The following is a 25,396-nucleotide window of genomic DNA, read 5'->3' on the forward strand; positions in this document are numbered from 1 at the left end:
ACACTGTGCGGCTACTTAAATTAAGCCATAGCACCTCTCCTGGCAAAGTTCAGCTCTGAAGCCTCCCCCCCCTCTAGTAGAGGGGCCAGAATGGCCTCTTCACCTGTTGATGTGAGCCGTGAGCCATGGCCTCTGACTAAAACCACAGGTGCCCTGCTGGTTTAGACGGGTGGCCCATGGTGGCCAACCAGTTGCCCTAAAGGGCCAAGGCTTCCCCCTGATATTGGCCCCTAACACTGGTATGCAGAGGTTTAAACCCTTTTTTTAAAAAAACCACTGCTGTGTCTGCTAATGAAATGAAGTCTTCCTTTAGGGGAACTAGAATACTCGGTGCACAAACACCTCCGTTTCTCCCTCTCCCATATAAGGCATTGTCAAGACAAAAGCTAGCTTGGGTGTGTGTGTGTGTGTGACTTGGCACAGGGAGTGTGATCCGAGAAGTCTTTGGTTCAAATCCCCTGCCCAGAATTTGGTGACCTTAGGCCTCAGCACCAGCATCTGCAATATAAGGGTCTACTTTGCAGGGTGGAAGAGATTACAAAAGAACATAGGTACAACAGCTTTGGACACTAGAAGGACCACAGGAAATATAACCACCATTGCACTAAATGAATGAGGCCTCAGTTAAAATAGGAGGAAAGGATGGGAAATGCACACTTCTTCCACTCCTGTCTTAAAGGCCCAGCCACAGCTCGGGGCACCCAAAAATGGCGCCTTCAGGCCCCCCGGGGCTTTCTGGTCCGAGACCCATTGCACCAGGCATGCCGTTGCCTCGCTGGGAGCGGGAGAGGTTTGGGCCTCCCTCAGAAAAACAAACAAACACAAACACCGACAGCCCAAGTGGAGCCATTAGCAGCACTCGCGTGGTCCCTGCCGTATGCCCTTGGGGCACAGAGACCCAGAGAGCCTTGAGATTCAGAAGCCAAAAGGCGTGCCCCCCGCCCCCCCAACCAGGAGGAAGAAGTGGCTGCTTGCAAGACACTGGGGAGAATTCAGAGCCGCAGCAGTGTCCAGCCATAGAGCCCTTCAACACAAAGGGCAGTCAAGGGCCAACTCTCACCTCCCCCGCCCCAAACCAAACTCCCACGAGAACCAGGGGCAGGCCAAGCAGCTTGGCAGAACACCGCCCCTCCCCCTTTTGAATACTTCCACTTATTTTGGTTCATCACCAGGTTAGGGCGGATAGGTGTGGCAAGTGAAAAGGCAGGGAAAGGCACCTGCTCAGGCATTACTCTCCCCAGGGGAGCCTGGGCCCTGCCCTCCCTTCTTCGCAAAGTGGCCCATGGAAGGATCTTTCCAAGACGCAGGCAACACTGACCAGGCTGCTGAGCTCCAGCCGCAGCTACTGGCACGCCTATTCAGAGCCAGAGGGAGAGAGGAGAGGTGGGCAACCGGAGGGCATGAAATGGTTCCGCTCCAGCCAAGGCCCAGGCATAACACTGACCCCCTCCCCGCAGCAGGCCCCACTCAGCTGGGCCACATGACGACCATCACCGCAAACCACTGCCACTTGAAGCAGTTCAGGGGCCCAGAGAAGCCGTGCCAAGTGCAGGAGGCAGCCCTGCCCCAATTCCCGCCCGTCCCTTTGCTGCTGCTCCATAGCCACACCCTCATCCTTCCCCACACAGACCTTCCAGGCACTGGGTCAGAACCCTGCGGATGGGCTCTGCCAAGAGCACAGCCCGTTTGTTCCGGCACACAAGGTGCTGCACTTGGCGAGGGCGACCTCTTGTTTCAGGGAATCCTGTCGCTGGGGGGGGGGGGCCCTCGGCCCTGTGGCCATACACTGGGCAAAGGAAGACCAGGAGGGGCAGGACAGAAAGCAGCCCGGTGGGTGGTTTTGTTCAAGAGTTTGGGTTTTTATTCTCTTTAAATACTGTACAGTGAAAAATAAATAGTCTCGACCGTCACAGATCAAATCCCCCCTTTCCCCACGCACAAACACACAAACTTTCGGCAGCCACCTCAGGAGCAACGCTGCCTTGCTAGCTTGTCCTACGCCTGTCCCGTCTTCCACAGTGTTTCAAGAAAGGAAAAAAGATGCACGTCTGTGTGGCCTAGAAACCAAGTTCCACACCCTCCCCTTAACCCTCTTGTGGCACCACCTCCCCCATCCCTCCACAAACCCAGTCGCACCAGCAAAGGCTTGATGCTGGGGGGGGGGGGGTGTCAGCCGAACAGCCACAGAACCCTCTGCACTGGGTGGGCTAGCTCTCCTGCCTCCCGTTTGGACATGACGGACTCCTTGCCTTCGATTTAAAACTAGTCGAAGAGTAAAGGAACAAAAAACCACAACAGCATTCTGCACTAGGTTGCGCGTGTCTGCATTATCAGAAGGCACAGGTTTCTCTCCCCCTCTCCTTTCTCCAGTTTGAATAGCCGGTTATTTTTCCTCTCATTTGTTTCAAAGCAAAAAAAGGTAAAGTCACCAAAAACAGATGCCTGTCAGTCAGAGTTTTCCTCCCCCCTCCACACCTCCCAGAGGGGGGTAAATGAGCTCAGGTAGCATCAGAAACCCACCCTGACAGAGGGCAGAAGAAAGAAAGAAAGAGAGGGGTTTTCACTGCCCTCTCTGGCTGCCATTGCTGAAGCTTAACCAGGATGTGTTAAGAGCCGTGGAAAAACGTTTTCCATCTTTGGCAAGCTTTTAACGAGCACAAGATAATTACCTTGGGATTGGGTTGGTTTGGTTTTTTTAAAATAATGGTTTTGTTCTTAAACAAGAGATCGGTGTGGTGTTTATTTCATTTGTCTTAAGATGTTGCAAGCAGGTGAAAAGTAGGGATCGGTTTGTTCCGCTGAGGCGAGCTTGGCTGCCACAACTTAAGGGGACCCTTAGGACACCCCATTCACCATGGCAGCTCCCTCCTCACTGCTAGGGGCAGCCACGTGCTCCCCATTCTCCGAAGGGCCATTCACAACCTTGCTGCTGGCCTCAGCCTGGAAGAGAAGAGAGACAACACAACTGGATAGCAGGTGATGACTACAACCTGGTCCCCCTTCTCTTGCTGCTTTAAAAAATCAAGCCCTCTCTCCCTTCTGTACAGAGCCTTCGAAATGAAAGATGCTCTGCTTTGCTCTAAAGGCGGATGTGAAGTGTACCACTGTTCCCAGTCTTGTCTGGCACTGGGTGCTCCTTTCCCCTTCCAGCTCACCTTCTGCTTGGATGTGGCATCCTCTGCTGATTTCTCCCGACTTTCTTTGCGTGGGGGCTGCTGGCGGCTCTGAGACTCTGCTCGGGAAATGTAATCTGCGACCGTAACTGGTGGAGGGGTGGGGGTCAAAGGGCAGAAGACAAGAGAAAGAAAATGGACCAGATCAACAGCACAGCTGAAGCAGACTACAGCACACAGTGCCTTGAGAGTGGTTTTTTGTGGATTCAAAAAGATAGGTAACCCCATTTCAATTAATTTTTTAGAAGGCCCAACTTTAGACGGTACCAGGTTGGCGGTCCCGGCTGATAGAACCATCCACACGGTTGCCACGGTTACGCCGGCGCCTGCTTCGATTGCGTCTTTGAGGCTTAGAATCTTCCTCTGGAAAAAGTCAAAGACAGGCAAACACTCAGGACAGAGAGGCTTGACAAGCGGGGAAGAACATGGCAGACCTGCACCCTCAAGCCAAGAGCCACGAGGAAGCAGTCGAGCTCAGCTTGACGCGAAGCAGAAGGCTGCGGTCCTCCCTCAGAAACCAGCATTCAGAGAGACACACTGAACATGGGGGTTCAGGGCCCTCATTTGCTCAATTAGCACAGCCCCCACTTTACAGGCCTCTGTGCTACTGGCCATCACTAGACCTCATGGTAGCAACTCCTTGAACTATGCAGTGTCCTAAATCTACTGCCCTAGTATACTGGGCAGCAGTCGAAACCTAGCTTTCTGTGAAAGGGATGAAAAATAGATTGGTTCTCAATCCACCTTCTTTACCCTGTGCATAACTGCACGGACCCTTACAACATGTGACCCCTCCGCCCCCCATTGTCTTTTCTCTAGACTGAAAAGCTCTGAACTCTTAGGGACGGCTGATCCAAGTCCCAAATCACTTGGGTTGCTATTTTCTGGCCTACTGGCCTAGAGCATCCACAACTGCACAGAGATTCTAAATGCAGCCCTACGACAGACCTACCGTTTCCCATCCCTTTCCTAATAATCCCCAGCAAGGAATGTGCCTCTCTTGCCACACCCTGAGGTGTAGCTTATTTTCAGTGAGCTAACCCTCACCAGCAGGTCAGACCCCATCCTGCAGCCCAAACCTACACCACGTGACACCTACGGCCCAGGCCCTCCAGCTCCTGAGCAACCTATTATCTGCTCCTGACAGCAGCGGTGCCACCATGTTGCTCTGAGAAGGCAAAAGAGGCTTAGGGCAGCTGAAGGCCACAAGGGCTGACCTGGCTTCTTGCCAGAGTTCCCCCTCTCAGACCCATCCTTTCCCACCCTCTCTCCGCCAGGCCTGCTAGGCAGCCCTACCCACAGTTACTCCTAGCCGGGAAGGGGCTCTGCCCACACCAAACATACCCACGCCGTTTTCACTGACAGACATACTGTCCGATTCAAGGGCTCCATCCATCATTGTGGCATCTTCATCTGTACGGCGCCGGCGAGACCGGCGCCGACGGTTGCTGACTGGTTGTGACTCACTGGCATCAGTATCAGCTGTCTGGTCTGTTTCGGTGTTGTCCAGCAGGCTGTATGGGTTGCTGTCAGGATCTTTCAATACTGTGTTGGGAGAGGCCTAGCATCAGCCAGCAGGCATCACTGAGGAGGGCAGGAATGTCAATTTTCGCTCCACCAAGCCAAAACATTCCGCTGAAGCAGATGGCTAAGGCACGTTTTCAGTGGACCTGCCTCAAGCTCTGCATATTTGATCTGGTAGTGCCTGTCTCTCTTACCACCTTTTTATTGCTGCCACGTAAATGTATGTTATTCTGGCTTGCTGAATTTTTAAAATTATGATTACCAACAGCCAGTTTTACTGTGACTCTTTTTCGTTGCTTATCAGACTTGACACCAGATACTACTGATGGTTCCTCGTAAGATTTGTTGTTACTGTTTCTATGATCTTTCGCTCATTTTGACAGGGACTGCAGTTATATTACTGGACATTTATAACCCACAGCAGGAGCTACGAGTTGACAGTATGAGATATAAATGTTTTCAGCATAACAAATTAAAAGTCCAGGATCCATTTGCTGTGAGTTCAAGAAAAGGAGTCCACGATGGCCTACAGGGAACAGGGGGAGAGGACCGTGAGTGAGTCAGTGGAGACTCAGGGCCACTCTGCAAGCCACGCATCCCAGCTGGCCCCAGCATGGACAGCAGTGCAAGTCTGAGCTGAGTTTTACTGGAGAGAAAGAAGGACGGATAAGCTCCTCTCCACCCTAAAATGCCGCTTCAAAGAGGCAAAGACGAAGCTGTCTGGGAGGCTCACACAAACCCCATCTCAGAGGCTGGCTGCTCTCCAAGGTGCCTTTGCCCAGCCTCTGGCTGGACTGAAAGGCTACAACCGCCACAACACATACAGACCCCTGGCAACACCAGCAGGGCAAGGCCCCCGCCTTCTCTACCTGAACTGATGGAGGAGTTGGTGTACTTGCTGCTGTTCCCACGGGGCACTGCAGCAGGACCCCGCCCCCGCCCCACGCCTGCCCGTCTGCGGCTGTCCTCCTGGCGAGGGTCGCGGTCACTGGGCTGCGGGCACTCATAGTCTTCTCTCTTTTCTGATTCTGTCTCTGAGGCATTGGACACATCCGAGTTGGTAGCTGGTAAAACAAAGCCAGAAAGGTGTCATTTAGGGTGGAGGGGAGGAAAGGGAGAATGTCTGGCTACTTCCTGTCCAGCAAGTAGACGAGCTGCTGTCAAGAGTCATTTGCTCTGCATGCTCCTTTGGGGGAGATCCCTGCTTTCAACATATACTCGTTTCCAGGAGAAAAGGTTGATGTCAGGGTAAAGACTAAGCACCGCCACTTTCCCATGTCCCTTTCCTCACCGTAGCCAGAATTGGGTCCCCTGCGCCCTCGGCCTCGCCCACCATAGCTGCCCCCATAGGTCCGTGTGCCATGCAGCGAGGAGGAGGTGCTCTCATCAGTCGTGTAGCCGCCCCTATCCTTGTCGGACCGGTTGGAGAGTGGGCGAAAGCCGAGGCCGATCTGTCGCAGCTGCTCGTCAATTTGTAGGCGCTCGAGGCGCAACTGTTCCACCTCCTAGGAGGAGAGGAATGGGAAGGGTTGAGAATAGAGCCCCAAAGTCCAATCACAGGCCACTTCTAGAACGGAACCAGGTGGAGAAAGCACCACAGCCGCACAGAGAGGCTAGAGGTGGCTGGGGCTTCCCAAGGACAGGAGACGCAGCATGTGCCACACTGTCAAACAGCCCCTCAAGAACTGGAGTTCAGTGCCACCTTAGGGACCGACAAGATTTCCAGAATGTAAGCTTTTGAGAGCCAGAGCTCCCTTCTTCAGCTCCCCAAGGGCCACTCAATCCCCACAGTCCACCAGCTGCCCCTCATCCCAAATCAATCACACTGCAACTCAGGATAGGGCTGCAAAAGATACCACAGACTTCTTAGGAACAGCTTCTTAGGAAGCATCTTGGTCTGGTGCATGGCACATCTCTGTAGCAACAGCAAAGACCTCACCTGAAGGTAGGAGAGGTGGTACTCCAGCAGTGCCTGTGCGTTGCTGATGTTCTCCCGTGTCCCCACGAAGATGAAAGGAACCATCCCCTGAGGAAGAAGCAGAGAGACTAGCAAGGGGGCCTCAACACAGCAGGAGGAGCTTTATAAACCAGCAGCTGATTAACCAATTCTCAAGCATACAGGGTAACCAGGCAAATACGAGTTCCCTTTCTAGAGTTGCCACTTGTCTAGCCTCAGATGGAAGGGGGCACCCGAAGCAAGGAAGATGACCAGAGGACACATATAGGGTGATATGGGAGAAGGCCGCCCTTAAAAGGGTGTTAGGCAGATTCCTGGAGGAGAGGAGACCAAAGGGAGCCTCCATATCCGGAAGCAGCACCAGAGCTTGAAGGCAGCGGCAGGGAAGGCTCTCGGCTGCTATGCCCGTTGCCCCTCCAGGGGAATTGGTTGGTTGCTGTATGAGACGGGCCCTCGCTGATCTAATCCATGGGGCTTTTATGTTCATATGTAATCCTGGGACTCTCTCAAACTGGAAAAGTAACCTTTGTGTGGCTAACACTATGTAGCCCCCAAGCCAAAAGAACGGCCTCTCCAAACACCAGGGTCCAACTTGCAGAATCTTGCCCAGGGCCTCTCTCATGCTGCTTTAACCCAGGGTCCAAAGCAGAGCACATCCCCCAGCCAGCAAGGCACGAAACGGACAGGAAGGAAGGAAGGGGGACCTGGCCAAAGGGCCGAGGAGAGCCAGACACTTACCTCCTCCCTGGGGTTCTTCTTGTCATTGTCACCTTCTACCCGGACCCGGACAACGCCTGACTTGTCCACGATCTCCTGGATGACTTTCCCATTCTTGCCTATCACCTTCCCTGCAGCGAAATGGAAGCAAAAGATGGACGGTGTTAAAACGGGGCAGTCGAGGCCAAGATCAAGCTACTGCTTGCCTGGGGGCTCACGCTAGCCACTGAGGCAGCTGCGTGGGAGCCGTGGTAACTGGACGCCCATCTTAACTTCTTCATGTTCAGAGTAACCCAGCAGTGGAATCAGCTGCCTAGGGACGTGGTGGGTTCCCCCTCATTGGCAGTCTTCATGGAGTGGCTGGATGAATCATTGTTGGGGATGCTTTAGGCTGTTCCTGCACTGGGCCGAGGGTTGGACTAGATGGTCTGTAAGGACCCTTCCAACTCCATGAGTCTATGAAATGGAAGCTGTATGCTATGGGGAGGGGGGTGGAGTGTCTTAGAAGGCTAGGAGACTACAGGACAAAGGTATGGGTGCAAGAAAGCTAGAAGGACAGTTTCACATCACATAACCATCAGTAATCTTTGTGCCAAAAGGTACCTCATCATCATCTTTGTTTCACATGCTTATGCCCAACCCTACAGTCTAACACAATCCCTAACACAGCTAGAAGATACCTTGAAGACCAGCTCTGAATCCCCCACCCCAGGCCATCTCTAGCTCCACCATATCCTCAATCCCGCATCTTCCCTGCTGCACACACAAGCCAGAGCTGGTTTTTCACTCCCACTAGGAGGTTTCAGTATGTTTATCCTGGAGCTGGGAAACTGTTTCACTCACCCACGAGGTTCCGGGGGACTTGAACAGAGTCTTCAGAGAATTCCAGATAGCTTCTGGCCTGCTTGCAGGCTTCAGGGGTCTATGGAGAACAGAAGAGCAAGGTATAGCAAGTAACAAGCAGCCTAACATTCATCCGCTGGCTGTTGAGGTTCCAAACAGTCAAGATGCGTCAAGACATCCCTCCTGTGGCATACGAGGACTGGGTCAGCCTGGCTCTCTCTAGGGAGCCACAACCTTCTGCTTATTCCTGCTCTCCTTTAAAGTCTCTCTTATCTCGGGATCCTTCCAGCTCCAAATTTTCAACTTTCTGCTCCAGCTCAGTCTCACAAGAACACAGACTCACTGGCTCAGATCACCAAACCCACTTCACCCCCCCTGAGAAACTAGCCTTTGCATGCCTTTCTCAAATAAAAGACCTGCCCCCCCCACAAAAAAACCCAGAGTTCTACTAGATTGCCCCCCGGCCCTCACCTCCCCATAGATGCGGAAGGTGCAGGTCTCCTCATCCAGCTCAATGGCAGTAACACCCAGCACTTTGCGGGCCTGCTGGATGTTGGCCCCATGGGTGCCGATGGCTAGCCCCATCAGATCCTCGCGCACCGTGAACTCCTCCTGGAATGCCGAGGCCAGCTGCTTGCTTGTCTGTGGGAAGAGGCAGGTGCACCACGCAAATGAGGCACTTCCCTCTTCAAACTCTTCCACACCCCACCCGCTGCACTGCGAAGGGGCTTCTCTTGTACCTCCAAGTGTTTGTTGGCTTCCTCATTCCGTGACATCAGCATCAGCTTGGTTCGGATGCTGCGAAGATGCATGTCTCCCAGCAGGGAGGCCCTCTTGACAGTGGATTCATTTGTGGACTGCAGGGAAAGGAGAGGAATCAGGAAGCTGCCCCCTCCCAGGCAGCAGAGAGAACACAGACCCCTGCCCCTGTGGCGCAGGACTCTCTTGCAGGTGGGTTACAAATCCAGGGGAGAAGAGGAGGCTCTGCTTTTGCTCCCACATCATGTGGGAAACCCCGTTACATACAGCAATGCTGTAAGTTCATAATGCAGGGAGGAGGGGGCCCACTGTACCAGAATACATGTGCGGGGTTCCTGCATTTCTCTTGGGAAGGAGGAAGTACTGTGGAGTTACTGTGAAAGCACAGAAGTGTGAAAACCACTGCCCTACACAGGTCGAAGCGCAAGCCTGGCGGAGTCACGCTGTAATGACCAGGCCCAAGGAAGGGGAACGGCAAGACGCCAAATCTGCCCATATCAAGTCTCAGTGGGAAATTAAAGGCTCGCCAAGTTGGAGAGCGTAAAGCTAATGAAGACATCATCAAGATGGTCAGATTGAAGACGTGCTGCATCAGTTTTTGGCCTGGTTTAAACAGGCAGATCATTTAAATTAAAATAAATTGACATATTGAAAACAGTAAATTAAGATCCTGAAGGGAACAGTTACTCTTAAGTGCAAGTGCGCCTCCAGGAACTCTCAGCACTGAGGAAAGGAGAACAGAGAACAACAGGCCTGGCATGGGCAAAGCCCTTCACAAAATACCTGCCTATTTCAAAAAGGTAGCTACAAGTTTAATGGCCATACAGAGTCTTGACACTAGAGGGGTGTGAAGAGCCATCCTTCCCAAGCACAAAGTACAGCCAAGAAAGAAACCAGGCGTCACCTTGCAAAACTTTTATGCTAGAAAAATGCAGGCAGGGCATTTAGTTAACACACTTCAGCTGGAATTGCCTTCCCTCCCCGCTCCCCCCCAACAGTATCCCCAGAAGAGGTAGCAGGTCTTACAAGGATAACCAGTTCGCTGCTGGCAGAGCTGAGGAAGATGCAGTTTGCGCCCACAGCCTTCTTGAATTCTTTATGTACATTTTCATTTGAGCAGCTGTTAAGAAGCGACAGATTCATCAATCCATTTTGAGAAGCCTCAACACCAGCATGACTGGAAGCCCAGCTGGGAAGGGGCTGATGCTGCCCAGGGCAGCTGTTTCTGCTGCTAAGCTCAGGACCCTTCCTCCTCCGCTCCCAATCAGCACTCTTTCTTCCCACACTGCCTCCCCAACACACTCCTAGTTCAGCCCAGTCCCCCAGCCTTGAGAGACATGCGCATGATGCAAACAAATCTCAGCTCACAGATTTAAAACACCCTACCGCCTCCTGCACACAGACCTGAGATGGAGTCCAATCTCCACAATAAAAAAATACAAGTTATCAGTGAATAGTAAAACGAGTAATACAATAAAAGCAGCAGCCTTGATATCATCTCTTAAAAATCCTTTGCAATAAAATCAATAAAAACCCCAAAAATTGAAATGCAGCATGAACAGGAGGCTAAGCAGGCAAACACACAAAAAGCCCACCTGGCAGCAGGCAAAGCACAACAAGTGAAGGGGCCACTACAAAAAAGGCTCTGGAGGGGGAGGCAGACAGGAGGGCATCTAGAGTAGAGCTGATTGATGGGCAGCCTCAGCTGTAAAACCTGTGGAGCTGGCATACAATTCACACACCACACGCGTTCAATGAGACCCGCAATGCTCACGCTTCCTTGAGGTCCTCTGGCACCGCAATGGTAAATCTGAAGAAGCTGCCCTTAGTGGCCACTTTGCTGGGGTTGACAGGCCGCAGTCGCTCCAGCGTGACAATTTCATTGTAGATGGCGTCGCAAGCAGCATATTCTATGACATAGAACTACAAGAGAAAGCAGGAGGAAGTGGATGGGCAAAAATGCAGGTGGAGGGAACAGACACCCCAAAGCATCTATGGGGTGCAAATTCTACTCCCCACATTGTGTTCATTGTGGCCAGAGAGAGAAGGTGGAAAACTTTCTGCACGGAGGGCCACACACGGGTAAAAAGGGAACTGCAACTCTGCACCCAGCTGTAAGCCAGGTAAGATTCAATGGGGAGGGGGAGTCATGCCACAAGACTTACGTCTCCTTTCATCATGCGGACTCTGGCTAGCCACCAGCCACATGGCTCGTGCTCATTGGCTCGGGAATATACCTAGAGAGACAGCACATGCAGTCAGCATTTGGGCCAGCCCGAAAGCTCCTCCTCCCACCCACAGGATGAAGCCGCAAGGCGGGCCTTGCTTACCTCCACCTCATCTCCTTCTGAAATTTCTTTGCTGTACTCCACGGGTGGGGGCAGCCGCACATCACCAAACGGGATTTGCCTTTCGGGCTGCCAGCTGGGAGAAGGCACAGAAAATTATTCCCGGTAACTGCTCAACAAGTTACAAACCTTGTAAGCCAGCAATTAGGAAAACAACTCTGCACCCCCTCTGTATATGCCCTGCCCCAATTGCTAAGAAGATCTTCACTTCTCTCCTGACTCAGCAGGACTGATCCTGCTGGAGAGAAGTCACCACCTGCCACTCGCGACGTGCTTTACTAGCTAGAACGAGAAGGCCTGTCTGGTTCAGGGCAAGGGTAGCACAGGCCTCGAGAGACGTGTGCTGATTCCCTTGGAGCTTTGGATTTTGCTTCCAGGCATGTCAGAGGCGGGCTCTGAACGTTTTATGCTGGACTCCTGGAACCCAAACTGTGAGGAGTTCAGGCCTCCCAAGATTTCCATTTTCAGCTAGTTTAGAATTCTCCATGACAGAAAAACAGTAAAGGGAAACATCTCAAGCACAAGCCATCTGCTATGGGGACCAGCCCATATTTTTAGCCGACCATCTTCACATTAAGCTGTTTTTTATTGAATCAAGTAGTTTATCTGTCCAGCTCATTCTTGCCTCTTCTCTCTAGGGTCTCAAGGCAGAGGAGTATCTTTCCCAGCACCTGGAGCTGAAATGCTGGGAGCTCCTCCTGGGATCCTCCAAAGTTCAGCCAGGCTTCATGGGTATTCACAGCCTGCCACTCACCATCTGTCTGAGGGCAGGACGAAGCTCTGCCTCCAGCTCACCAGAGAACAGCCCAAGGAACTGGCCAGGGTGCTGCAAAACGGACTGACGAGCAGCCAGTAGTTGCATGCCTCTGAGGAAGCAGGCAGGTGTAGCTGCAGGAGGGGCCCACTGGGGGAGAGGCGATGCTAGCAAAGCCAGCCGCTGCTCATGCCGAGGAGGGGTCCAACACACAAACTCAACCGGCAACAGCCGTGGGGCCACACAGCAATGGTTCAGCCACACTGGCCGAAGGATAGGATGGCTTCACTCCTGCAGCTGTTGCGCCAGGCAGGCCACAGGATTCCCTTCTACTTCAGCTGCTAAGAAATGGCCTTGTCTGACAGCACATTTTTAAAAATCTCAGTTTCTGACTGGCTGATTCAGGATTTTGGCTCAGGTCATTCTCCCTCCCCCCACATAAGTTTTAAAAATGCTAGTCACATGTCAGGGTATCTGCTGTGCGAGGAGGAGGCTGTAATCTGGTGTCTAGTGCATACCCACACCTCCCAGGGGGTCTGATGTCCTCGGAGACACATCTCACCCCACCATGTTACATGATTCCTGCAGCAGGGTGGGAAATCAGGGCTAGGTAAGCCATTAGACACAGCCCTTGCGAAGACTCTAGGCAGGCAACTACTTTTCCCCCATCCAAGGCATGTCTAATAAAAGGAAGACTAGGACAAGCCTATTATGACTGAAAATTATGACTGAAAATGCCATTCTAATTTGACTCAAAGCAGCTGAACCAAGAAGAAGAAATCTGTAGGTACGTGGTAACAGTTATTCCTGCTACAGAACATTCCATGTCCCACAATCACGAGAAAGAAGAAAGTTCAATGTAAGCCAATCCAGACCCATCTCCAAATGGCCAGTTTGTATCAGCGGCACCCACTCGAGAATCAAAGCTGCAAATGTGAATGGGGTGGCTGAAGAGGCTGGTCAGAAGGGCAGGCACCCAGGGGTTTCACTCAGGCCTAAGGGGACAGCCAGACTAGGCTTGTTCGAGCCACCAGTGAACAACGAGGCGTTCTCCATAAGGGGGAGGGAATCTGGCCGGTAGCAGGAGATGCCAAAAAGCAGAATTTCCCAGAAATAAGAACGGTGCCATGACACTGGCTCCCCTTTCACCCCACATCAGCCAGGCAAAAGTTACGAATATAAACCAGATGGGAAAAGGGAACTAAGTGAACTGTCAGACAGCTCTCTCAGAATGTTTTTAACACCAATCCACAGGTGCCGGTCTCCGCTTCTAAAGAGTCAGCACCAAACTTGAGGTGCTGCAAGCTTCCTATATACCAGGCAACTTCCAAAAGATCGCCCGTCACATTCCGGGAACCGCATGGGGAGGGGGCGGGATCTTGTGCCAGGACATCTGGGTTCTACTGGGACTGCCACAGCCACTTGCCACCCAGGCAATTTATTTTAAGATCCCAGGAACAGACATTCCTATTTGTTCAAGAGTCTGGGTGAAAGAAGATGTGTGGGCCTTGGCCCTGAGTGGCAACGGGCACGCGTTTGCCCTTGCTCTCCAGGCATTCCCTGGCCAGGGACTAGCAGGGCACCTCCCTGGTGGGTACTCACTTGTTCTCGAAGGATATCGTGACCGAATCTTCATGAACATCTTTAACAAAACCCTGCAGAAAAGGAACAGGCATTAACACCAAGCAGCAACTGGCCAAACCTTACCGGGCAGAATTGCTACCCAAGGCCACAACAAAGCTACTGCACCACTGGACAACGAGAGCTGGACTCAAGGCACCTGGCACCCTGTACCTACCAAGCCACGCTGCAAGGGACAGACCCTGAACAAAACAAGGAATCACCGACAACACTGTGTGTGGCCACAACAGAGCAAGCATATGACCTGAATGCCTGGAAGGGCCCCAGAGGACCTGGCCCTTAGAACAGGCTCCGTGGCCGGGAGGGTCGAAACATTGGCCATCCTCTGCTACTACAGAACCAGGAACACTCAGGGGCAAGGGACATCTGCTCAGGACACAACGCCAATGCAAAACAGTGGTCCCCCAGGCCTCACGTGAAGGTTTCTAGGAAGGCATGCGCTCGTCTCATACGCTCAGCATCTCGTTTGCCATTTAGAATGCGTTCTCTGCACTGCGTGTGCCAGCCTTCCTTCAATGAGCTCACTCACGGCATCTTACACACACACACACATCCCAAGCAGTTTCCTTGGGAAGCAGTTTGCTCGGGGCCAGACTTGCTTCTCCCCACTCACAGAATGGCATCAGCCACCCCTAGTCCATGGGAGAAGCCAGCTCAGCACATCTTGACGTTAAAGCAATGCAGGGCACACAAAGGAGGCTGAACTCCGGCTTCCACTACTCTCTACTGTCCTGGGCCCCAGCAGCCAGCTCCTTCCTCTCCCTTGCACCCAGCTGGCTAGCTAGCAGTGCACTGGCACAGGTGGCTACCACCAACAACTTTCAGGAGTTGACAGAAACCAGATCAAGGAACAGTAACTTATTTGAAACTACAATTAGTATCAACTTATGTGTGAGCATAAGTAACATCCTAGAGTATTACAGGGGGATTCAGTGATATTTTATGCATGTGACTCCTGCATGGGTCTGTAACTGTTCTGAGACCCGTTGCCCAAAGGATGAAGGGCCAAACAGCCCCTCTCTCCAGGGGCTGGCAATCTGTGGCCGCATTCCCGTGAGGAAAGAGCCACCCCTCACCCTTCACGTATTTGCCAGCAATGGGCTTCAGTCCGCCTCACTGTCAAGGGAAGAGGGGCAGCTGCCGGGGGGTGCTGGGAAGAGGCCAAGGCTGGGAAGCACAAACATGCCCCGAGTTCAGAACGTGATGAGCACAGGGCAGAATGTCCTGCGTGTCCAAAAAGGGTGACAAGAGGAACAGCTGCTCCTGCAGAAAGAGGCCTGCCTAGACAGCTGCCCTCCACAAGGAAGCAGCAAGCACTTGTCTCTTAGGACCTGCCACCTCCACTTGCACCACGAGCAGCTTTTAGGACAGGTTTTCTACACATGCAACAATAGTACTTGGCAGAAGGGGGAAGACCAGGTTGGCAACAGTTCCAGTCAGCTCAGGTCAGAAAGCACAAGCAGCAAAGAAGAACTTGCCTGGTGCTGGAGGAAGAGGCTGCGGCTGGCCACCTCCTTATCCATGACTACATGGAAGCGGGGGATCTTACCCAAGCCCCACTTAGGGCAGGTTTTCACTACCTGAGCACTCGGCCAGAGCCTGCGTTTTGCCTACAGCTCCATCTGCCAAGCAGAGCGCACAAATTTCACAAAGGTTACAAGCAGTGCTTTGTGCTGCAGAGGGCTGGACTCCGTCCCTCGCCCATCACTCAGAAACAGATCCGGCACTAAGTTAATATTGCAGCAATTCAGAGGGTGGCAGAGAAGCACCATCCCACAAGACCCCCACAACTGTGTTAATAGGAGTGGTCTCAAAGGCCCTGGAAGCTCTGCCAACAGCGTCTGCCTGCCAGCCCTCTCCCATTGCCCACAGGGCTAGAAGGTTCCCCCCCTTTCAAGAGCTGCTGTGCCTGAGGCTATATGTGTCTCTGGGCCAGGCAGTAAAGAGCACCTCATTTATCATTCATTCAACACAGACTAGCTCAGCCCCTTCATTCCACTCGGCCAGCACGCAGGGACATTTATATCTCCCAGATCCCCACCTCAAGGCTGCCCTACCTGCCCTCCCCCATACTGTCAGTGCTAAAATAAAACTGTGGTCTGTGGTCTGTGTTGAGTTTCAAGCCCAGCTGTGATTCATTTGCGACCCCCTGGGTGTAGGATCCAAGAATTCACAACTAGTCATTTATGTTACTGTAGAGTACAATACAGTTCCCCTTAGATCCTATATAATATATATATATAAAGTTTTTTTAAAACATAAGACAAATAATATTCCAATAACACTAACACCAACAGAGAACCTGCATTCACAGTTCTGCCTAACTGCATGGCAAGAAAAACATTTCTAGCTCCCAAATATTTTAAATCCCAGGATGGCCGCCATACAGTTGTTGTCACACGCAGTTTGTATTGCGCGGTAGTTAGAATGTCTGATTAGGACCTGTACTGTAATTCCCATTCAGCTATGAAACTCACTGGTAGCTCTGAGGCAATCACTCTCTCAAGCTAACCTATCTCATATGGCCAGAGGAGTCGGCCGCCTTAGTCTGCAGCTGCAGAAAAGCAGAGTCCAGTAGCACCTTTCAAACTAACCAACATTATTGTAGCATAAGCTTTCAAGAACCACAGCTCTCTGCTCTGACAATGCACCTGACCAAGAGAGCTGTGGTTCTCGAAAGCTTATGCTACAATAATGTTGGTTAGTCTAAAAGGCGCTACTGGACTCTTTACTAACGCATATGATTGATGCAAAAACAAAATGGGGGGTGGGGACAGGGAAACCCAAATATGCCTCCCCAAGCTCCTTGGAGGGTTACTGGGATAAAAAAGTACACTGTGATAATAATCAGGTATTGCTATGTACACCAGGTGCTATAAAGCTCCTGCAAGGAAGACCAAACCACCCAACTTACTCCTTTGCAACAGGCAGAATGTACACTCAGCTCTTCTGATCTACTCTCCGAGAAGCACAGATGTACCCAAATGAGGGGTGGGGGTGGGGGTGAAGAGAACCATGCTGGAGCTTTTACCTACACTTCCAGGAGGGGTTGCTTGTGGAACAGAGAAGCCTGGGACTTACAGGGATAAATGCTGAACCCTCTCATCTTTCTCTAAGAAATTTTAAAAATCCCAAGAATGTCTTTGTGAGAGCTCAAGAAAACAAAAAATGAATAAATATATAGCTGATACAGAGGATGCTAGAGACAGTATTGCAGTAGGCAAAGAACAGGGCAAATCTTTGAAGAGATTCCATTTGGAGAGAATAAAGTGGATAGTTCCAGCTTGAAGTCAGTCTACTCCACCTATGGCTGCAGCTACAGGCTAGCCACCAAGACCTCTCTCTCACAGGGGAACTCACGGCTGAGGGAGAAATACACCTTTTCTTTTGGCCCAACCTATTCCCCTGCAAGTTCTCAGTGCGGGGGTGGGGGGTGGGATACACCACCCCAGCAGCTTTTTAAGCAGCTGCACTCCAAGGCAGATGCAGGAAGGTGGTGTAGAGAAAAAGAGCCAGAAGGGAGGGCACAGGGAGTGTGGAATCCTCGGCTGGAGAGGGAGAGACCACTACATGGATATGGTCTCCACATCTGCACGTTAACAAGATAACAGATCTGGAAAAATCCAAAGCACTAACCCTGGTGCTCACAGAACTGGGTATGGGGTTTTGGCACCTACAAACAATTGTTCTTTCCTGCCTTCATCAGTCAGGGTTACTCTTTGAACCACACACAATTGGGGGGGGCGGTGTCTTTGCTGATAACCTGGTTATGTGGCAGGATGGGCAATAAGTTTAAGCATAATTATATCATAAGAAGTCTGTGAAGATGCCACAGCACACAGTATGCAAACAGGCCAAAAATAACGCGCTTGATGCTAGGAGCCAAGATGAGCCTTCAGAGGTTCCTATCCCTTTGATTCACGGCCATCTTCATGGAACATACTGGCTGGTGTGACTCCATTCTGAGGTGGGAGGTCTAAAATTAGCCATTAGAAACAATGCCCTGCACCCCCCACTTGGGTCAGGTTACCAAATTCCCCAGAGCTTCCCCAAAGAGCAATCTCTTAACTGAAATATGCCTGTCTGCCTCAGCACAACAGAAGTAGTTTATGAGCATAGCCCCTCTGTGTACAACCAATCCAAGTGCCACAGAATTCAGAATCTTACAAGTCCTTGGTCTCCCTTCTGAAATTTACGTCCCCAAGGTATCTGGAGCAGCCACTTTTACGTAAGAAACCAAGGTCTTGCCACAACTAAGAATAAGCTCTCTGAAATGCTCATAATTTGACAGGGTTTGTTTCATCAACAGAATTGGAAAGGACAACCCAGGGAACCAGATCAAAATCTCAGCTCCACTCAGGACTCATTGGGCAGTTATGTGAAATCCAAAGGCTAGCCCCTCAGAAGCATGTTTGTCCCTCAAACTCACAGGCTATGTTGTGCTAAGATGGGAACTACACTGCCACTGGAGGGAAGTCAGCACTCTGCTTACTTCAAAACATGCACACACACAAAGCACTGGTCTACCTAGTCCGCTACTGATTAGCACCTGCTCTCCAAAGCCCCAGGAAGAGCTCCTTACCAGCTCTGCTACCAGAGAGCTTTGCAGGTATTGATTCTGGAACCTTTATGATGCATGCATGCGTGCCTGTGAGAAAGTGAACCCTATCGTACTCCAATCGGAGAAGGGTGTGAGAAAGTTGTTGTCACGAGGGATGTGGATTTCTACTTCTGCCATGATGTTCACTAGGTGATCTTGAGCCAGCTGTTCACGCTCAGCTTAACTTCGCTCACAAGGTTGTGATGACGAAAGAATGGGATCACCCAATCCATGTCCACTAACTCAAGCTTATAAGAGAAAGCATGGAATATAAATATGGAGATACAGTCTAAGACAGCCTGTCACTTGGAAGACTCAAGCACAACCTCTTGTTACTAGGCAGAATTTGAAGTTTTTGCCTTCATCCCTCAGGGGGACAACTTGATGGAAATCTGCCGCCTTTATGAAGGAGTGAAATAGCACTGCTCCCTCCTGAATACACAGACCTCCCAGCTGGGCTGAAGCTGCACTAGGGAGAAAGAGCCAGGAGCTAGAAGGAGCATGTGTCCATGCCAATCAAGGAGCAAATAGATACAGTTACAAGGCCTTGCTTGCATCCTTACTTATTTCCTTACACAATAAAGGAACACCAAACTGTGATATATTTATCTCCTCCTGCTAGATGGCAATTGAGTAATGGAGCTCATTGCATTCTAAGGTGCCTCGTTTTAGGGAGAACGCCTTACCACAGAAAGGCAAGTTTCAGAATGCAAAGGTGCAGGGTGGCTGGTGGAGCAGCACCGGTATCTCCAGAAGAGGGAAAGACCTTAATTCAAATTATGGATTTCCCTGGCCCAATTGCCTGCCCAATAAGGACTGGTCCCTACAAAGACATAGCAAGACCACCATACAGCTCCGTGGAAAGTTCCTCAGAGGGAGAGAGCATGCCGCAGCTCCCTTGACCCACCACTGCTGCCACCGTCACCAAGATCTAGCCCTCATGCAAGAATGTCTAAACCGAAGTGCTCCCCCCTTTTCTCTCACTCTTCCAGTCAACACAGCTTCCTTCCTCTCCTCTTTGCAACCTCTCCACCTGCTTAAAGATTTAAAAGATATTTTATCATGGATAGTTGAAAGTGCACCAACGAAAGCAGTCTGAAGTGCAAGGCCCCCCACCCGCTCCCTTACACCCTGGCCCACTCAGGCGATTCCATGCCCAGGCCCCATCTTTCCTCCACCTTCCCTTCACCCCACCCCGCAGCCACGACCTGCATCCGAGGACCAACACCACACCCAGCTCTCCCCAGCTGACCGAGTGGCCCACCTCCGGCTTGTCCAGTCATTCCCGACCCAGAGCCCGGCACAGACCCCCAGCCTCTCCACACCAAGCCCCCCCCCCGCCGGTCCTGAGTCAGCAGCCCGCTCCCCACGGGCTGAAGGCGCCTGCCCCTCCCGGCGAGCCCTCCGCCGACCCCTCCCAGGGCCGGCTGCGTTTCCTCCGGCGCCCCCCACTCGCCCGGCCAGGCAGCTGCCCCCCCCCAGTTGTCCCGGGGGCGGCTCGGCCCGCTCGCCCCCCTCCGCGCAGCTCCCGCGGGGGGCCCCAGGGGGCGACTGCCCCCCCCAGCACGGCCTGTGGGCGGCCCCCTCCCTCCCGTGGTCCCCAAGGCAACCCGCCGGCCCCGCCCTCCCCGTCGCCATGGCAACCCCGTTCACCTTGTAGAAGGCCCCGTTGGAGCCCCGCACTTCCACGGGGAGCCCCTCCATGGGCCCCGCCGTAGCCGAGGGGGCGGCGGCAGAGGGGGAGGAGGGGGACGAGGCGGCCGCCGCCACCGCGGGCGGGGAAGAGCCGCCACCGCTCCGCGCTTGTGTCTCCTCCGCCGCCGCCGGTGGGGGGATGGGGGCGGGGCGGGGCCCGGCCTCCTCCGGCTCCGCCACCGTGACCAGCCCAGCCGCGGCCTGGCGCGGCCCGGCCCACTCCGCTCGCCTTGCGCGCTCCTCCTGGCTTCCCCCACCCGCGCCCGGCGCCAGGAGACCTCCCCTCACACAGCGCGCGCCCCCCCGCCGCCCTGCGTGCCTGCGTGCGTGCGCGCCGCGCCGGGGGAGGGCGGGGCCCCACCTCGCGCGCGGAGCCACGCCCGCCGCCTGCCCCGCCCCGTCGCTCCTTCACTGGCCAATCGCCGGGCCGCCGCGCGCCCTCGCGCCACAGCGATTGGAGAACGCTCTCCCTCCTCCCCACCCGCTTGGCTCTCGCGCTTTCGTTTCTTTCCTCCCCTCCCAACGACCAATAGAAAGGAAAGATGGGTTTCTCATAGAGCCAATAATAGCTTTCCTTTCATCGCAGAGCGCTCGACCAACCCGAGGTCGAGGCTCCTGAGCGCCCCTCCTCGTCTTGACCAATCATGGAGCCGTTCTTCCAGCCAATCCTGAGGCCTCTGTCAGAGCCATGCTAAACAGAGCTGTGCCAGTCTAAACTTATTGATTCCAATTGGCTGAGACTGGAGCAACTCTGTGTAGGATTACGCGGGTTGTCGTCTCCCTCCGAAATAATACAGCCCTTCCCCTAACCTCCTTGAGCAGGTTGCGGCGCCGGGAGCCTCTTTTCTTTCCACCTCGTGGAAGTATTTCGGATCTGCAAATTGGACAAGTAGAGAATTTTTCTTTTACATTTATAATGTGTAAAAGGTAAAGGCAGTCCCCTTGTGCAAGCACCGAGTCATTGCTGACCCATGGGGGGACGTCGCATCACATTTTCTTGGCAGACTTCTTGCTACAGGGTGGTTTGCACTATAATGTGTAATCTGCACTATAATGTGTATTGCAACCTTTTTAATATATTTTATTAAATACATCTGCAAGTACCATTTTGATTATTTTTTCTATTCGGTTTGAATGAAGCGGCGGCTGGTTTTGTGTTTCTGTGTAAGAGTTTGTGACGGAATTTTAAGGATGGTTTTGTTCATCAAAAAAAAATATTTGCCTAACTTCACAGCGTTGGAAGACGCCGCTCCGCCTTCAGGAGCCAAGAGTCGCGTCGAGGCGCCCGGCGCGACGGAGCCTCACCTATTTGCCTGGGAAGGGCCGCCCCCTTTCTCTGGATTGGCTAAGCTCTCCTGTCAATCGCGAGGACCGCTGGAAGAGGGTGGGCCGGCTCGGCTTTGAACCGCTCTCCCTGTCGCTCCGCCCACATTCTTCAGGGGGCCAATAGAAAAGCCGTCCCCGCGGTCCGCTGTCTGGAGACGCAGGAGGCTATGCTCCGCCCCCTCTGCCTGGGGGAGGGTCGAAGGCGGCAGACGGCCCGGCCTCCTCCATCTTGCGTCTGAGGGGGGGGGAGATGCGCGCGCGAAGACGCTGCTATACGCCCTTAATATATGTACAAACCCCGTGTATATTGTTATGCATAATAAAATAATAATACAAATAATAATATAGTAATATAAATATATGGCTAGACTGTTAATTCTGACTCTTCTTGTACGAATAAATCAGTCACTTTTCCTCAGACCGACTCCTGACGAATCTAACTTCTGTCTAAACAACCCTTCAGATTTGGGCAAATTATTACAGTGTTTTTTCCCCCAAAGAAGAAGAGGCGCTGGCCTTCGTGATGTTCGCCCCTTTCCGCCCCAGTCCCGACTGCCCAAGAGGCGCATACCCCTGAAAAAAGCCCTGGATACGGGATTCTAGGGTTTTTTTTAAATTACTGTGTGATAAAACACACAGATAATTACAAAAAAAAGTAAAAAAACCCAGGCCACTGCTCTGTAATCTGCATTGTGATACAGGTTTAGGGTAAAGGGTTGCCAGCTTCAAGTTGGGAAATTCCTGGAGATCTGGGTGCTGAAACCTGGAGAAAGTGGGGTTTGGGGATGGAAAGGACCTTGGCCTGGCATAATTCCATAGAGCCCACCCCCAAAAGTAGCCATTTTCTCCAGGTGAACTGATCTCTGTGGCCTGGAGACAAGTTGTAATTCTGGGAGATCTCCAGCCGCTACCTGGAGGCTGGCAACCCTATCCCCTGCGCAAGCACTGAGTCATTACTGACCCAAGGGAGGATGTCGCGTTAGGACGTTTTGTTGGCAGACTTTACCGGGTGGTATGCCATTGCCTTCCCCAGTTATCTACACTTTACCCCCAGGAAACTGGGTACTCATTTTACTGACCTCTGAAGGATGGAAGGCTGAGTCAACCTTGAGCCAGGTGTTTGAACCCGGCTTCTGCCAGGACTGAACTCAAGACATGAGCAGAGCTTGGGCAGCAGTACTGCAGCTTACCACTCTGCGCCAGAGGGCTCCTGAGATACAAGTTTACCTGGTGTGAAGGGTCTGGGGGGAGCTCCATCCTTTTGCCAAGCGCCACTTATGGGGGGGGGGAGTCCAAGTAATGCACCCTCTTGCATCGAGTGCCTCCCCTCCCACTTTACCCTGAAACAGGAGCCCATGCGCATGAACAATTCCTCATGCTGCAATAGGCATGCATGTTGTGAGTACCCACAGTGGAACTTAATTGGAAAAGCAAGGAAGAAATACTTTTACTACAGGAATGACAGAGCACTATCTGTCTCAAGCATTCCTGGCAGATGCTAGCAGACATACCCGAGTCCATCTTGGCTTATGAAATCATACGAGGAAAAAGTTTGGGGGGCTGGGAGAGGGTTCGCCCCATAAGAGCTGAAGGAGGCAGTCCTTAAGCCCCCTGCTGAAGGGACCTCAGTGGCCTAGGAGGAGGTGGGCAACTGCAGGCTGGTCTCCAGTTTGCCTTGTGGGGAAAAGTGATGGAGCAAAGGGTGGTAGAACAGCTTCCCTTAACCCACTTCAATCTGGCATCAGGCCAAAAAAGTGCTCATAAAATTACAATACCCAGTGCCATGACATTGAAGAAAGGTTTGAAAATGGGTTTCAGGCCGCATTCTAGGCATTTGGTTCGCTTGGACCACCCAGCTCACCACGGAATGGCATCCCACGTGTGCCATTGACTAAGCCAGTGTGGTGGTGAAAGTGAAGAACTGTGGTTCAAGTAGCCACTCTGCCAAGTAGAGTGCAGGTTGACCTCGCCGGCCACTATCTTTCAGCCTAACTTACCTCATAGGATAAAAGGCAAGGGGTGGGGGGGAGGGTAAGACAATGTAAGCCACCCTGAGCTCTGCAAATGGTGGCATAAAATTAACAACGATGAATTGATGGAGCTCTGTCCAATGTTTCTGCAATGCACATTCATAAGACCAGCCTTCCAAATCTTGTTCTTCTCCTTCTGAAAAGAGAGGTGCTTGCATAACTTCAGACGTACAAGTCTCAGCTTCTGAAGCACTGGCAGTTGCTTATAGTTTTTTGGAAGGGTTTGAGGCATGTTGCACGTGCATACAGATGCTCTCTTTGTGGCGGCTCAGGCACCGAAAGCAAAGGCTGAGGAGAAGCCCCATACAGTGGCAGAGCTCCTCAGACCCAGGCCTTGCTCTGCCCCCTCTTGACCAAAGCCCAAAGCCCTATCCAGGGCCCATCCGCTCACCCTGCATCTCTTTCTTATTAAGACCCTTGCTGTGTGGTTTCCGATCAACCAGCTGGCTCCAACACAGGTAATCCAATTACCCTAATGGTTTATGGCATGGTGAATTTCAAACTGTTGTAGAATTTCTTGAAAACTTAGCAGGTGCTCCTCCACAGCAAATAAAACTTCCCTGGAAGACGGCTGGCCAGCAATTACCCCTCTTGTCTTGTCTTGCATTGTACAGCAACAGGGGCGTTTTTGATGTGTTGCTTTCTAGGGCACCCTTGCAGTACATAATTTATAATCCACCTTTCTCATTGGGACTCAAGATGGATGACACAGTCTAAGTCAATATGATCAACAGCTGGAGAATTCAATAAATAACATGCTAGGGTATGCAAATGCAAATTTGTAGAAATTAGAAACAAGCAGAACCCCAAGCGTAAACATGACATTTTAAACAACGCAGATGCTATCCAGTAGGAACATTCAACAACACACGGTATGTACTGTAAAGCATGGCCACAGGATCTGTTGCAGTTGCACCTTAAAGACTAACCAACTTTATAGTAGCATAAGCTTTTGAGAACCACAGCTCTCTTCATCAGATGCATCCTTAGCTTTTGAGAACCACAGCTCTTCGTCAGATGCATTGTCAGTAGCAGCTTATGCTTAAAGGTGCTACTGGACTCTTTACCATTTTGTGACTACAGACTAACATGGCTAACTCCTCTGGGTCTATGATTTTAACAGGTATTTCATCTTGTGTACTGACTGTTCGGATTCAGAGGTGGGGATTGGCTTAATGCCAGTGCTATTGGCAACTCAGAAGGAGCGGCACGGCACCCTTAAATGGCCACATCACCAAATCAATCGGCTGTTTGCTGTGTAGGAAAGGCTGGCGGAGAGAATGTTGCAGCCAGTGGTTCTGCCATGCTCTCTCTGGCGGGAGAGCCGTCTCACAAGTGTTGCCAGGGAATTCCTGAGCCCACGTGGCTTTAGCACCTCTTTTAAAAGGAGGCCTTGGCCCACGCCAAGGAGGACATCCCCAGGCTCTCTCTTAGGGTGGGAGGCAGAGGACACCCAGTGAATGTCACCCCCTCTGCTCTAAGCACGAAGGCTTCTGGGACCTCCTACAAAGGACACTGGAGGGTGTCCTCCCTCTGCATCTGACACCCTTGCTCTGCTCTGGAACTGGCCAGTCGCTGTCTCGAGTCCCCCAGTTATCTGTCTTCAGCCTGACCGGCAAGAGGACCTTCCGTCCTGATCACGGGGCACTCTAGTTGAGTATGGCGCGACGCAACGGCTAGCATCGTGCTGTGAGACCTTCTTCCGAAGCTGGGTTTCTGACACTGGCTGGCAGAGAGTTACTCAGCCGGCATGTGAACGTGGGTGCCTCCCTCTGACCTTCTCTTTGGCTGATAGCTTGCGCCTGCATTGTTCCCTCTTACTGTAAAAACACTTTATGACTTTCCCCTAAACACGAGGCATAAATCAGGCAGCGTTTTAGGCAACAGAGCGCAGTGCCCACAGGCAAGAATGTGGCCTCTTCCTTGCTGTCCTCCCCACCCACACTCTGAGATTCTTGATTTGGGGGCAACCTTTATTGAAGGCACTTTATTCAACACTCGTTACAGACCAAATATATATTGGGGGTGA

The 25,396-nt window shown here is 52.1% G+C and overlaps 1 protein-coding gene across 1 annotated transcript; it reads right to left on the bottom strand.

Annotated features, from left to right (window-relative positions):
- Nucleotides 1-1,842: 1,842 nt before the first annotated feature.
- FXR2 (FMR1 autosomal homolog 2) lies at nt 1,843-20,319 on the bottom strand. Its single transcript, XM_054995144.1, has 17 exons — nt 19,970-20,319; nt 13,678-13,730; nt 11,304-11,397; nt 11,139-11,210; nt 10,748-10,896; nt 10,000-10,093; nt 8,955-9,071; nt 8,686-8,856; nt 8,215-8,293; nt 7,393-7,502; nt 6,637-6,723; nt 5,989-6,202; nt 5,567-5,761; nt 4,518-4,718; nt 3,441-3,536; nt 3,156-3,262; nt 1,843-2,940 (listed from the first exon to the last, which is right to left on the bottom strand). Exons 1-17 carry the CDS (start codon nt 20,018-20,020, stop codon nt 2,836-2,838), a joined length of 1,995 nt encoding a protein of 664 aa, XP_054851119.1. The 5' UTR covers nt 20,021-20,319; the 3' UTR covers nt 1,843-2,835.
- Nucleotides 20,320-25,396: the final 5,077 nt, after the last annotated feature.

The sequence above is a fragment of the Eublepharis macularius genome, chromosome 12 (genome assembly GCF_028583425.1).
Source record: "Eublepharis macularius isolate TG4126 chromosome 12, MPM_Emac_v1.0, whole genome shotgun sequence".
In the NCBI taxonomy this organism is placed as follows: domain Eukaryota; kingdom Metazoa; phylum Chordata; class Lepidosauria; order Squamata; family Eublepharidae; genus Eublepharis; species Eublepharis macularius.